General features: G+C 49.7%; 1 protein-coding gene across 1 annotated transcript in view; it reads right to left on the reverse strand.

Annotated features, from left to right (window-relative positions):
* Notch3 (notch receptor 3) overlaps positions 1-13789 on the reverse strand; it is a 54011-nt gene that overhangs the window by 22597 nt on the left and 17625 nt on the right. The window contains exons 17-28 of the mRNA XM_008829989.3: positions 11219-11444; positions 10674-10875; positions 10405-10552; positions 9823-10007; positions 8865-8997; positions 8536-8787; positions 8338-8456; positions 7422-7987; positions 3911-4237; positions 1963-2117; positions 1328-1550; positions 70-154 (exon numbers count right to left, since the gene is read on the reverse strand). Coding sequence (XP_008828211.1) covers positions 70-154; positions 1328-1550; positions 1963-2117; positions 3911-4237; positions 7422-7987; positions 8338-8456; positions 8536-8787; positions 8865-8997; positions 9823-10007; positions 10405-10552; positions 10674-10875; positions 11219-11444 — 2621 coding nt within the window. The remainder of the gene's footprint in view (positions 1-69; positions 155-1327; positions 1551-1962; positions 2118-3910; positions 4238-7421; positions 7988-8337; positions 8457-8535; positions 8788-8864; positions 8998-9822; positions 10008-10404; positions 10553-10673; positions 10876-11218; positions 11445-13789) is intronic.

Here is a 13789-nt window from a genome sequence, read left to right on the forward strand (position 1 = left end):
GGCTCTCCCACTGACTAGGGGATCCCCACCTGGGACCCTAAGGGAAGGAGTTAGGGGAGGGGGCAGCACCTTCAGTCGCTTGGCCTCAGGGCACTCCGTGTCCATCCAGTCTGTGGCCACCTCCCCCATCAGATTCTCGCCCTTGGCCATGCTCCTTGGGGGAACAGGAAGAAAAGGGTGTGAGAACGTATAGTAAGGGATCTGGCCTGGTCGGAGGACGTGGGGTGGGGTTTGAGCAGAGGTCATAGAGGCAGGTCAGGGTCTGCACTTGGATAGGGTCTTGGGTCAGTTGGTGTAGGACGGTCAAGATTTAGGTTTCAGTGAGGAATGAAAGTATGGAGACAAAGTCACAAGGATTACATCAGGCAGCAACCAGAACGTTTTTTTCCATGTGTGTGTGTGTGTGTGTGTGTGTGTGTGTGTGTGTGTGTATGCGTGCAAGCCCACATTTTGTCTGTGTGTATATGCATATATACCTGGGCATGCATGAACGTGGAGGGCCAAGGTTGATGTTGGGAATCATCCTCAATGACTCTTTCACCTTATTCATTGAGGCAGGGGCTCTGGTATGGCCAGTTTATCTAGCCAGCTTGTTCTGGGGATCCTGTCTCCACCTTCCAAGGCTGTAGTTATAGGCAGGCCACCACACCCACCTGGCATTTACCTGGGTTCTGGTTTTAACTACTGAGCTGCATCTCCAGCCCCAGACAGCCAGAATCTTAAGGTGGACCCAGGGTCAGAGGTCACACACTGAATGGGACATGGATAAATGAGGCTCATAGGCAAACAATAGGGGTTAGAGGGTGATATCAAAGGTTATGGAGGGTGGAGCTAGACTTATGATGAGCATCCAGGATTCAAAAGGTCATGGTGAGGGGTCATAGAACCATAGGGAAGGGTTAAAATCAGAACAGGGTTGTAGGTTTTGAGGGGTAAGTCAGGTTGGAGGTGAGGTCCAATGTGAAAGATCATGGGGAGTGAACACTGAGTTGGGTGGAAATGAGTCAGAGGACTGATACAGGAATCATAGAGGTATCAAGTCAGGGAGGAGCTGAGATGTTGGCAACGGTCATGAGGTCATCAGTCATGAGAGACCAGCCCAGGATGGGGTCAGGAAATGAATGCATAGGAAATAGTCAGAGGTCAGGAATCAGGAAGCTCTCCAGGGATCACAGAGTCAGTGAGGAAGAGGATGAAATGAACTGAGGTCCCAGATGAAGTCTGAAGTTAAGGTCAGATTGGGGTCAGTGGTCACAGTAAGACAAAGTGGGATCCAGGGCTTGCAAAGCTCCCATATTTGGAGACAGGGAGCAAACAGGGTCCTCACTTCATGCCCAATGCATCTTGTCCCACAGGCTCCCTCCGGCCCTTGTGGGCTGCTGCTATGTCCTTGTGCAATGCAAAACCCTCGGGGAACCAGAGGGTGCTATGCTCGCGCTTGCGGCGGGCTACCATGACGCCCAGGACAAGGATGACCAGCAGGAAGATGGCACCTGCCACCAGCAGTGGCAGCAGCGGCACGCTCTGCTCTGGAGGCTCCAGGGGCTCCCCTGTGGAAGGAAGCAGCAGGAAGGCCTCAGCCAAGTGGCAGGGCTACAACCAAGAAGTGAGTGAGGTTTCAGTCATGGATGGGGTTCAATTACAGGGTGTGCTTCCAGTCATGGAGTGGGGCTTCAAACAAGGGATAGGCTGGAAACCACTGGGCCTGATACCATCATGGCTGGCACATAGCCATGTGGTGGGGCTTCAGCTTTGGGTGAGATTTAGCCATGGGGCAGGGCTAGAGGTCAGGTTTTAATTGTGAGTGACATTTAGCCATGGAGTGGGGCTTAGCTATTCGGCAGGGCTCTAGTCATCAGGCTAGGCTTCAGTCACCAGATCTGGCTTCACCCACTCACAGGGCTTCAAGAATTCAACCATCCTCTGTGCATCCCACTCCTCACCCTCCCCATCCCACCTCACCTCGCACATCCCGAAGTGGGTATGGGAAATCGAGGCGCTCCACTGCTGACAAGGCTCCCAGGTAATCAGCAGCACTCTGGGCATCGGGGAAGCAGTGGTCATTCTCAGGTGACTGCAGACAGAGCCTGTTGTCAATCTCCAGCATCACTACAGAGCTGTGGAGACAGAGCAGAGAGATGCAAAGGCTTAAAGGTTATCTAAAGCCTCCCAGACACCAAACTTCATTCTCCAGAGTCAGTTTCAGAGAGTGATCTCTGTTCTCCACATCTCCACCACCACACAACTCCCAGCTGGTATCCAATCCAACCCCACTGCCTCTCCCAATAGGTCTTGCTGTGGCCACCAGTGACCCAGAGCTGTGCATCTAATAGTACCTTTCCTTATCCACCCTAGTGGAAACGGTTGGGGTGCAGCCTTTTGCTGGGACAGTGCTCCATACCCCAGCTTCTCTGAGAGCTGGCTTCCCCCTTGCCCTTTCAGTGCTGGAGATGGAACTCGGGGCCTCCCACAGGCTAGGCAGACACTCTACCACTGAGCCAAAAGCTCTAATGTCCCTCTGTCCATAGGTCTCAGCATCCTAGATTCATTCTTCATTTCCTTCTCTCCCACTTCCTTGAGACTCCTTCTTCTCCTCCAATGATTTCCACACTCTTTTGTCTTTTGTCTAGCTTCAGCTCCCAGCCATCTTCTGGGGTTCCTCCCTATATCCCCAGGCCCTTCAGAATGGCTCCATTTCACCATGTGTCCTCATCAGTCAGTCACTCCAATCAATGAAGGGCTCATGTACCACCTTACCACCTCCTCCACTCCTGCATCAAATCAGAACCTGTGCCACACCATACTATCTCTAAAGTCCAGCCCTCCTCTCTATCAGGGCCCAAACTCAGGCCCTGTTCCATCTTCAACAAGTTCCTCTTCTGACTCTCCTACACATCATTAATGGAATAGTTATACAATTTTCATTTCTTTAACAGAGAAAGAGACAGACAGAGATAGAGATAGATAGAGAGGAGAGAGAGTCAGAGGTAAAGGTGTCCACCTGAGATCCCAGCACTCAGGAGGTTGAGGTAGGAGGATCATGAGTACCAAGCCAGCCTTGGCTACAGAGCAAGTTCTAGATCAGATCCTGTAAAAAATAAAATCCCTGGCCAACAAAATGGCTTAGTGGGTAAAGTGCAAGCCTGACAACTTGAGTTCAATCCCTAGAACCCACATAAATGTGGAAGGAAAGAACCAACTCCACAAAGTTGTCCTCTAACCATCACATATGCACCATGCCATCCATGTATGACATGGCACTTGACACTTGGACACCCACCCACAAACCTCATATACACAATAATAAATAAATTTTTTTTTGAAAAATCAGGATTTTTTTTGTTTTTTTTTGTTTTTTGAGACAGGGTCTCCCTGTAGCCCCAGCCCCTCTGTAGACCAGACTGGCCTTGAACTCATAGAGATCCGCCTGCCTCTGCCTCGGAGAGTGCTGGGATTAAAGGCGTGTGCCTTTTTAAAAAAATAAAAAGCTCCCGATGCTTTTAACTGTTCTGCTAAACCACCTGTCTCTCCTGATAGAGGAAGCACTAGACCAGAGGTGCAACTCTGCAGTATCAGTCCCCCACCTCCTGTCCGGCAGTCTCCACCCCATCCCCCACCCCCCACCCCAGGGACACTTGCTCACATCTGAAGGCATTTCTCATTGTTGACACTAGAAGGCGCTGTCTTAGGCTGCGGCACCCTATAGTGTACCGAACAAACCCCACAGCAAAGAACGCTCTAGTCCCAGGTGCCAACACGACACGGAAAAGTCACTGGAAGACACACTGCGAAGAACTGTTCTCCAAAACATTAAGAGGCATGAAACGCAGTCTCGGTTATCAGGTGTCCTGCGCATCCCATCAAGCCCTGGGCCTCGCTCAGTCTGTTCCCCTAAGATGGTGTCACTCACCCAATCACCTCTGGAGCCAGCTCACGCCGGGCCCTGGAGCCAGGATTTGGCCGGTGGTAGGGGAAAACCATGGCCTGGCCACGCGCATCCAAGCGGAAGCGCAGCGAGGTGCGCAGAATAGCGCTGAGTCGCTGCAGGAAGTCGGCACTGGAGCGCAGCAGCTCTTCCGGAGGCAGGAGAACCGTGAGGACCAGCACACCGCGAGCCAGAAGGGCAGGGACCTCGCTGGCACAGTCTAGCCCATCCCAGCCACACTCCTCCGTGTTGCAGCCCTGGTCACAACGGCCATCTGCAAAGTGGTCCGTACAGTACTTCTCATACACCGGGCTGGGGAGAGAGAGAGAGCAAAAAAAAAAAGGTCAAGAACCCACCCCCCCACCACCACCACCCAAATGCACACAGCACAGAATAGTGCTGGGCAGCGCTGGCACAGGGGCTAGAATGTCCTCACACATGTCGAACTTTCTGGCTGCATAAACACAGGGTGTGATATGCCTTATCTGAAATACTTGGGACTACGGTGTTTCAGAATTCAAATTTCTTTGAGTTCTTGAATATCTGCATATGTTTAAATATTATATATACATGTATAGGCAATGAGATATCTATCTATACATAATTATACATATAATTTTTTTTTTAGATAGAGTCCCCAAACTTCCTATGTAAACCAAGCCTGGTGGTGCTCACATTTAATCCCAGCACTTGAGAGGCAGGGGCAGGCCGTTCTCTGTGAGTTTGAGGCCATCCTGGTCTATATAGCCAGTTCCAGGACAGCCAGAATTAAAAGGTCAGACCCTGTCTTTAAAACAAACAAACCAGGGACTGGAGCAATGGCTCAGTGAGCATTTTTAATGCTCTTGTTGATTGATGTCTCAAGTTCAATTCCCAGCACCCAAGTTGAGAAGCTCACAACTGCTTGTAACTCCAGTTCAAGGGGGATCCAACACTTCTGCATTTCTGTGGGTATATGCATATACCCACCCACAAACACACACAAATACACATTTTTTTAAAAAAAAAATTCCTATGCAGTAGAGGTGACCTTGAATTCTGATCTGCCTGCCTTCACCTTCTGAGTGCTGGGATTACAGACAGGCACCACCACTCACAGTTAGGCAAGTACTCTACCAACTGAGCTACATCCCCAGCCTTCTATACCTGATTTATATAAGACAGCTTAGTGATGAGGGCCAAGTCTAAATACAAAATTCATTTACCTTTTATTTGAACCATACACACATGGCCCAAAAATCATCTCATACATTTTTAGTGTGTGAACCTAGGGCTTCCTGCATCTAGGCAGGTGCTCTGCCACTGAGCGACATCCCAACCTGTGCCTGAATTTTGACTGCAACTTGTCACATGAGGTGAAGGGTAAAATTTTCCACTGTGGCATCACGCCCATTGCCCATGCTCCACAAACTTTGGTGCTTCAGGTTTTGGATTAGGGATGCTCAACTGGTATCAATATATCAACTATTAACTGAGTATGTGCTGCGTGCTGCCATAGGCATCAAGATACTGCCCACAAATCCTAGTCCAAGAGAAACTGGCATTCCAGTGGGTGGAGAAAGACGTCATAGGAGATGACTATGTAGAATATACAGCAGTCCAACTAGATGCCAACACAAGGTAAAAAGAAACATGGGGGGACTGGAGAGATGGCTCAGTGGTAAGAACACTAACTGTTCTTGCAGAAGACCGGGTTCAAATCCCAGCACCCACATGGCAGCTAACAACTGTCCGTAACTCCAGTTCCAGGGGATCTGACAGCCTCTTCTGTTCTTTGCAGGCATTGCACAACATGGGTGTACTTACCTACACACAGGAAGTACACACGTAAAATAAAATAAAATAAAATAATAAAATAAAATAGAAACATGGAACTAAATACTAGAAAGAAAATGAAAGCAAAGGAATTGCTAGGACACCTAGGAGTAGCTCACAGGCAGACAACACTGAGCAAAGGCTTGAAGGAGGTAAGAGGAGCCCTGTGGCTTCTCAGGGGAAGAGCAGTTTAGACAGAAGGAGCAGCTGAAGCAAAGGTCCTGAGGTGGGGGAGGCCAGGGAGGGATGTGTGAAGCATGGCAGAGGCCAGGGTAATGAGTACAGTGAGCAATGGTGTGTCTCAAGGGGTACATTTTCCTCCCAGGGGTGGGGCCTGCTGCAGAGAATTGGCTGAGGAGAGTTAGGCATGGAGGGAGGAGCGTTGTCACTATCTTGGAAGCTAGCAGTGAGCAGTGGGGGGGGGGGGGGGGAGCCACAGAGTGGAACAGGGTGTCAGTGTGGGGCCCCGGTGTTCGCCTTTGTGAGTTACTCTATTTCCCCTACCCAGGATATAAACTATGAAAAATTCAGATAAAGATGTGTTATATGGTCTGTCTAATAGCACCAAGAGCAAGGGCCCCTAAGGGAACTCTGGTAACAAACAGGAAGGCTGAAACGCACAAGAATGAGGAGTAAGGGTAAGGCACACATGGGACAGAAAGAGACAAGGGGCGAAGATAGACAGGCAGGGGCACAGGAAGACAGAAAGACATACAGATGACACAGAGGTCCATGGGACAGAAGGCTGGTGAGAAAGGACACATAGATGAACAGGTAGGACACAAAGATGGGCAGACAGATGGCACACACAGAACAGACTAGCATACAGAAAGATGGGTGTACTAAATGGACTAGTGAGTGCAAACAGATAGCTAGGACCCACATGGAAGAGAACTGACTCCTGCAAATAGTCCTCTGCCCTCCATATGTGAGTGCACACACACACACACACACACACACACACATAATAAATAAGTAGATATATCTTTAAAAAAAAAAATCAGGGGCTGGAAAGATGTCTTGGTGTTAAGAGAGCTTAATGCTCTTGCAGAGGACCTGAGGTCAGTTCTCAGCACCCACATGTTAGCTAACAACTGCCTAACGCAAGTTCCAGGGGCTCTAACCACTCTTCTGGCCTCTGAGAGCTCCTTCAAGCATATGGTACACATGAACTCATATAGGGACACATAAAAATATACATAAAAAATAAATAAAATATTTTTATTTTTTGTCTTTTTGAGACAGGGTCTCCCTATAGCCCCAGCTGGCCTGGAACTCGCTATGTAGACCAGGCTGACCTTGAATTCACCTGCCTCTGCCTCCCGAGTGCTGGGATTAAAGGTGTGCACCATCAGGCCCAGATCAATAAAATATTTCTTAAAAACTTAAAAGACATGATATAAAGACAGATGGAATTTGTGACTGCAGGCAGACAGAAGCAAACTGGCAAGATGTGTATGAAAATACCACAGGACAAAGATGAGGCACTCTGGTAGAGAAAGGGTCACAGGTAGATGTGTCTTGATGGTCAATGTGTGAAAAATGAAGGGATAGCCCAACAGACAGTCCAAGAATGAACTGACAGGCAGGCCCACCGGGCTCATGAAGGGCCAGATGTGGCTCACTGGTAGGTGCAGAATACAGATGACAGAGGGGCGGAGAGGGGAAGGGGTATGCTCACTTGCAAGTCCGGTCATGGCCACTGGTGTAGCAGTCGAAGTTGTCGTAGAGGCAGGCCGGAGAGCTGCAAGCAGGGTCGCATCGGCTGTTGTTGAAGAGACGCCAGCACTGCAGCGCCTCACACTGCCGCCAAGGATCGCCCACGTTCAGCGAACAGTCGCCCCCGTCCCAGCCACAGCCAGGGCTGTTGCACTCCCGGTCGCAATGCTGGTCCCCACGCTTGGCCTGGCAGGCGGCTCGCGGGCACCTCGGCTCCTCGTAAACCTCGCGAGCAGCTAAAGGGGTTTCGCAACGCGGGCCAGTCCAGCCCAGAGTGCACGCACAGCGGAAGAAGGGGGCGATCTGAGTAGGGAGGCACGAGGCCCCATGCAGACAGGGGGCAGCTGTGCAGCTGACGTTAGTGTTTCCAGAGGGTGACGCCCTGGAGACTCGGCAAGAGGGCCCCGACAGCCCCGGAGGACAGGCACAACGCGGCCCACGGACAGTCTGCTGGCATGGGACACCCACGGGACACTGCAGCTCTCGACAGGAGCGTGCTACACGCTCACAACGGGGCCCCCAGAACGGCTGGTGATGGGTGAGGGAGGGGAGAGAGGAAAATGGTGGCAGGTGAGAAGAAAAAAGAAACAGGGAGTCAAGAGAGGGAAAAGACTTCAGAAATGGTGACCCTCCCTCCCCAACCTCCAGGTCTAGCCACCTCCCCTTTCCTCTGTAGGCCTCACTGTACCCACCCCACCCTCCACCCACCCTCACCCACGTCCAGGAGGCAGTTCAGCCAAGCCCCAACTTCAAGAACCCACAATTGAGCATCTCCCTAAAGTCTTCACTTCCACTTCTCATACCACAAATCATACCTTAACCTGAGGCCACTCCTCACTCATCCCCCAGGGGCATCCACCCCTGCCACTCACACCTACCTGGGCACAGTGGCAGGTGAAGGTCAACCCACCTCCAGGGCCTGGGTTGGGACGGCACTGCCCTCCATGCTGGCATGGCTGGGACTCACAAGGAGACAGGGCAGTTTGGCAGCGGGGGCCTGGACAAGCAGGAGTAGATGGGTCAACCACAATGGAGGAAGGGCAGGTGGGGTTTCTGTGCCTAACTGTCATGCTTACCTGTGAAGCCAGGATGACAGAGGCAATGAAAGTGTCCGCCTGGATCTTGCAGGCAGTCCCGGGTATGTGCTGCATGGCAGACACCTGGGCGACACTCATTGATATCTGCCTCGCAATGCAGACCTGTGTATCCTGAGGGACAGTTACAGCGGAAACCACCCACCAGATCCACACAGGTGCCATTGTGTAGGCACCGGAAGCCCAAGTCCAAGGATGGACCACAGTCATCCTCGTTGATCTCACAGAGTACACCTGGGGATGGGAGAGCAATCAGTAGAGGTTGGAGACTCAGCCTCTTATCCTGTCCCCCAACTCTGGCTTTTACATACCTAGTGTCCCAGGAGGACAGGAACAGAGATAGCGGGCCACAAGGTCAATACAGGAACCCCCATGCTGGCAGGGCTGGGAGGCACACTCATCTACATCATCCTCACAACTGTCACCAGAATAACCCACTGGACACTAAATTGGAGCAAGAAAGAAATTCACTGGGTGGGGACACGAGGATTGCTGGGGCTTGCTGGCCGCCAGCCTAACTTCAGGTATAGTGAGAGACTGTCTCAGAACAGGTAGAGTGATGGAGCAGGACACTTGACTTCCTCCTCTGGCCTCTGTGTATGCACCTATATGCACACATAGACATACAGCACACATATACACTCATAAGAAAAAGATAGCTAGACATGGTAACCTTTAATCCTAGCACTCAGGAGGGCAGAAGCAGGTGGATCTCTGAATTCAAAAGCCAGCTTGGTCTGCATGGTGACTACATAGTGAGTTTCAGACCAGCCAGGACCATAGTGAGACCTATCTCAAAAAGAAAGAAGAAAGAAAGAAGAAAGAAAGAAAGAAAGAAAGAAAGAAAGAAAGAAAGAAAGAAAGAAAGGAAGGAAGGAGGGGGAAGGCAGGAAGGAAGAAGAAAGGAAAGAAGGAGGGAGGGAGGGAGGAAGGAAGGAAGGAAGGAAGGAAGGAGGGAGAAAGAAAGAAGGGGGAGGCAGGGAGGGAGGGAATGGAGGGAAGGAAGAAGAAAGGAGAAAGGAAGGAAGAGAGAAAGAGAGAGAAAAAAAATCAAGAAGTCAAGAAGAGACAAGCAGGGTGTGGGATGAAGTTCAGTGAGAAGGTGCTTACATAGCACACATGACGAATCCCTGTCCCCACCAAAAACAAAAAACAAAAAAAAAAAAACAGACACACTTAGAAAGAGATGCCCATGTCAGGCCACGAACACAAAGAAACACACCCAGGAATGACTAGCTCCTCTTCTCTCTCCCTGGGATGTACACTTACCTCACACACATAGCCCCCCATGTAGCCACGGCAGGTACCCCCATGCTGGCAGGGCTGGGCTGCACAGGGGTCCACCTCCTGTTCACAGTGACTGCCGGCACGGCCCTCTGGGCACACACAGTAATGGGAGTGGTTGTCATCTACACACTCCCCACCTGCCTGACACAGCTGTGACAACTGCACCCCTGAGAGGAGGAAAGTGGAGTCAGGCAGAGGTGGCCATGTACCCCTCCCTTTTCCTGCCCACATCACACAAATACATCCAACATTCCTGCTGGCATCAGTCCCTAGGGTCTCACCCACGATCCAAAGGATTGACAGGCAACTTGTGAGCTGTCATGGTCTCTTCCACAACATGTATACAGTTTTGATGCTCATACCAGCTTGGTCATATACTCCCTTTCCAACTGTCTCACAGATGCAAACACCATCCTGGCTGGCCGTCCCACAATCACACACTGAACTACATACCCCATTAAGTCCTCATGTCCGGGGCACCCTCATTGGACTTATACTAACAGGAGGTATGCACTCACACACCACCCAATAGCCTCACACACCCAGCCACATGATTCCTCTCACCCATCTGGGATGCAGCCTCCTTGCAGGGTAAGCTTTGGATGTCACAGTGGCGGCCGCTCCATCCCAGGGGACAGACACAGTAGGCCCCAGTCTGGACACAATGACCCCCATTCTGACAGGGCACCTGGCTGCACCAGTCTACCAGGGTCTACAAAGGAAATCCTCAGTGTCAGTACTGGGGAAGACCCTAGAAATGGAAAACGCTTTTCCCTTCAGGATGCCCCATGTGACTTTGACACTCTTCTCCTGAGATCTGCAAATCAACCCACCTGGCACTGACTCCCAGTGAAGCCCTCCCGGCAGGCACACTGAAACCCTAAGTGGGTGGGACTGCAGATGCCCCCATGCAAACAGGGCCGGGAAAGGCAGGAGTCAGCCTCATATTGGCAGTGGGTGCCCGTGTAGCCAGCACGGCACAAGCAGCTGAAGGAGTTCACCCCATCCACACAGGTACCTCCATTGAAGCAGGAGCTGAGGAGAAAAGACCAAGAGGATCAGCCCTCACATCTTAAAGGCTACTCCATTCCACCAAGAATTTTGTTCTTCCCAATTTCTGTCCCTTACTCCCCTCAGAAAGTTGCCACCCTGGATAGAACACACCTGGTCCCTTAGCCCCAATTCACCTATAGGCCTGGCCCAGTCTAAGTGCCTCAAAGACCAGCATCTGTGACCTCCAAACACCTTTGCCCTGTCCTCAGACATGCCCCATCATCATCATCAAGAGTCCCCAGACAGATGCCAAGACTAAGATGCCCTCAATTCCCAACTCCATCACAGACCACCCCCCCAGGTTTCCAGTCTAGGCTCCAACAACCTGGGGCTACAGTCCAACAGGTCCTTCTCACAGTGGAAGCCTCCATAGCCAGGTGGACAGGTACAGGTGAAGGAGGCCACGTGATCTATGCAGGTGCCTGGGCCACAAGGGCTGCTCAAACACTCATCCACATCTCGAGCGCAGCGTGGACCAGCAAAGCCAGGAAGGCAAGAGCAGGAAAAGGAACCCACGCTGTCCTGACAGGAACCACCATTGAGGCATGGGTCTGCAGTCAACAGGGAGGAAGACTGGTCACTTTCCTTGTCCCCCATCAGCCTGCCCTAGCCATGCCTTACAAGAGAGGAACTCGGGAAGGCAAGTTTAATCCTGAGGGGATACTCTTGGTCAAAGATCAAACTCTATCCCCTTTTGTGCTATCTGGAAACCTCACCTATGTGGAAGAAAGCTTTGGGGAAACCTTAAAGAATCATTGAGGGGCTGGCAAGATGGCTCAGTTGGTAAAAAGCACATGTGTCCAAATCTGACAACCTGAGTTTGACCCCTGAAATCCATATGGTGGGTGGAAGAGATAACTGACTCCCACAAGTTGTCCTCTGACTTCCACAATTCTGTCTTCTGTCTCTGTCTCTCTGTCTCTGTCTCTCTTTCTGTCTCTCTCTATGTCTCTGTCTCTGTCTCGCTCTCATCTACACAAAGAATAAATAAAGAAATGCCCCCACACACAAATTTTTAAGACAGGGTCTCACTATAAAACCCTGACTGGCCTAGAACTCAATACATAGACCAGGCTGGCCTCAAACTCACAGAGATCTGCCTACCTCTGCCTCCTGAGTGCTGGGATTAAAGGCACGTCTGTCCTGTAAAAAAAAAGTGCTTAATAAAAGCCCCTTTAAGCTATATAGCTGGCCCTACCTGGGGTTCATAATCTGTAGATTCAACCAGCAGGTGAAAAATACTGAAAAATAGAGATCATGTTTCCACTGAACAAGTATGGACCTTTTTTCTTATCATTGTTCCTTATATAACACTGTAAAACAAACATATACATGTGCTTGGTGTTTTAAGTCACCTAGAGGTGTAGGAAAGATGTTCAACCAGTAAAGGCACTTGCCACACAAAACTGACAACCTGAGTTCAATCCTCAGAACCCACATGGTAGAAGGAGAGAATGAACTCCTGCAAGGTGCCCTCTGACCTACATACACATGCCATAGCACACACACATCCTCATACTCACATACATAATAAATAAACATTAAGAAATTTTTAATATGGGGCTGGAGAGATGGTTCAGCAGTTAAGAGCATTGCTGTTCTTGCAGAGGACCTGGGTTCAGTTCCCAGCACCCATAAGATGTCTAAAAACTGTCCATAACTCCAGTTCCAGGGGCTTTGATGCCCTCTTCTGGCCTCCACAGTCACTGCTCAACACAGGTGTACTTTTATACATGTAGGCAAAACACTCATACACATAAAATAAGAATAAATTTTTTAATAAAAAATAAGTCATCTAAAGATGACATAAAGTCTATGAGGGTGTTCACGGGTTTTTACAAATACTAAGCCATTTTACAGTAAGAAACTTGAGCACCCACAGACTCTGATATCTGTGGGGGCTGTGGCGCCAACCTCATAACACCAAGGAACATGTACTGCTCTACCTGCTCTGATCTGTGGGCTCAACACAGGCCTGTGCTGGTCAGTGTAGCCACCACTAGCCATTTATGGTCAGTGTGTCCTTGGCATTACTGCTGGTCCAAATCAAGATAAGCTGCAAAAGTAAAATACATTTCCCAGAATTCAAATTTTGAAGGCTTACATGTTGAAATGAAAATATTTTCTATATTGGATTGAGCAAAATATATTATTTAACTTTTTTATTACTTTTTTATTGTTTAGTGTGTGTGCACTCTCTATGGATTGTATGTGGAAGTCAGAGATAAGTTTCTCAGGTGTCAGTTCTCTCTTTCCACCCCATGTGGGATCCTGGGACTGAACTCAAGTTGTCAGGCTTAGCAGCAAACGTATTTATCCACTGAGCCACAGCCCTATCACATTTTTAAAAATTTGTGTGTGTGTGTGTGTGTGTGTGTGTGTGTGTGTGTGTGTGTACACACACCATAGTGTATACGTGGAGGTCAAAAGATAACTTGCAAGAACATGGCCGGGCACGGTGGCGCATGCCTGTAGTCCCAGCACTTGGGAGGCAGAGGCAGGCGGATCTCTGTGAGTTCAAGGCCAGCCTGGTCTACATAGTGAGTTCCAGGACAGCTGGGGCCACAGGGAGACCCTACTTCAAAAAGACCAAAAGAAAAAAAAAAAAAAGATAACTTGTAAGAACAAACTCAAGTCTTCAGTCTTGGTGGCAAGTGCTCTTATCTGATGAGCCATCTTACCAGCCCAATAAAACACATTATTAAATTGAAATTTATTAAATTTTGTATTATCCATTTCTTTTTTAAAATATTTATTATTTATTATTTTATGTGTATGAGTGTATTACCTGTATGCATGTAAGTGCACCCTTGTTGTGCAATGCCCACAGATGACAGAAGAGGGTACTGGAGTTATGGATGGTTGTTAGTGGTCATGTGGGTGCTGGGAACGGAAC

The sequence above is a fragment of the Nannospalax galili genome, unplaced genomic scaffold (assembly GCF_000622305.1).
Source record: "Nannospalax galili isolate Female #2095 unplaced genomic scaffold, S.galili_v1.0 scaffold2094, whole genome shotgun sequence".
NCBI classification, from domain to species: Eukaryota; Metazoa; Chordata; class Mammalia; order Rodentia; family Spalacidae; genus Nannospalax; species Nannospalax galili.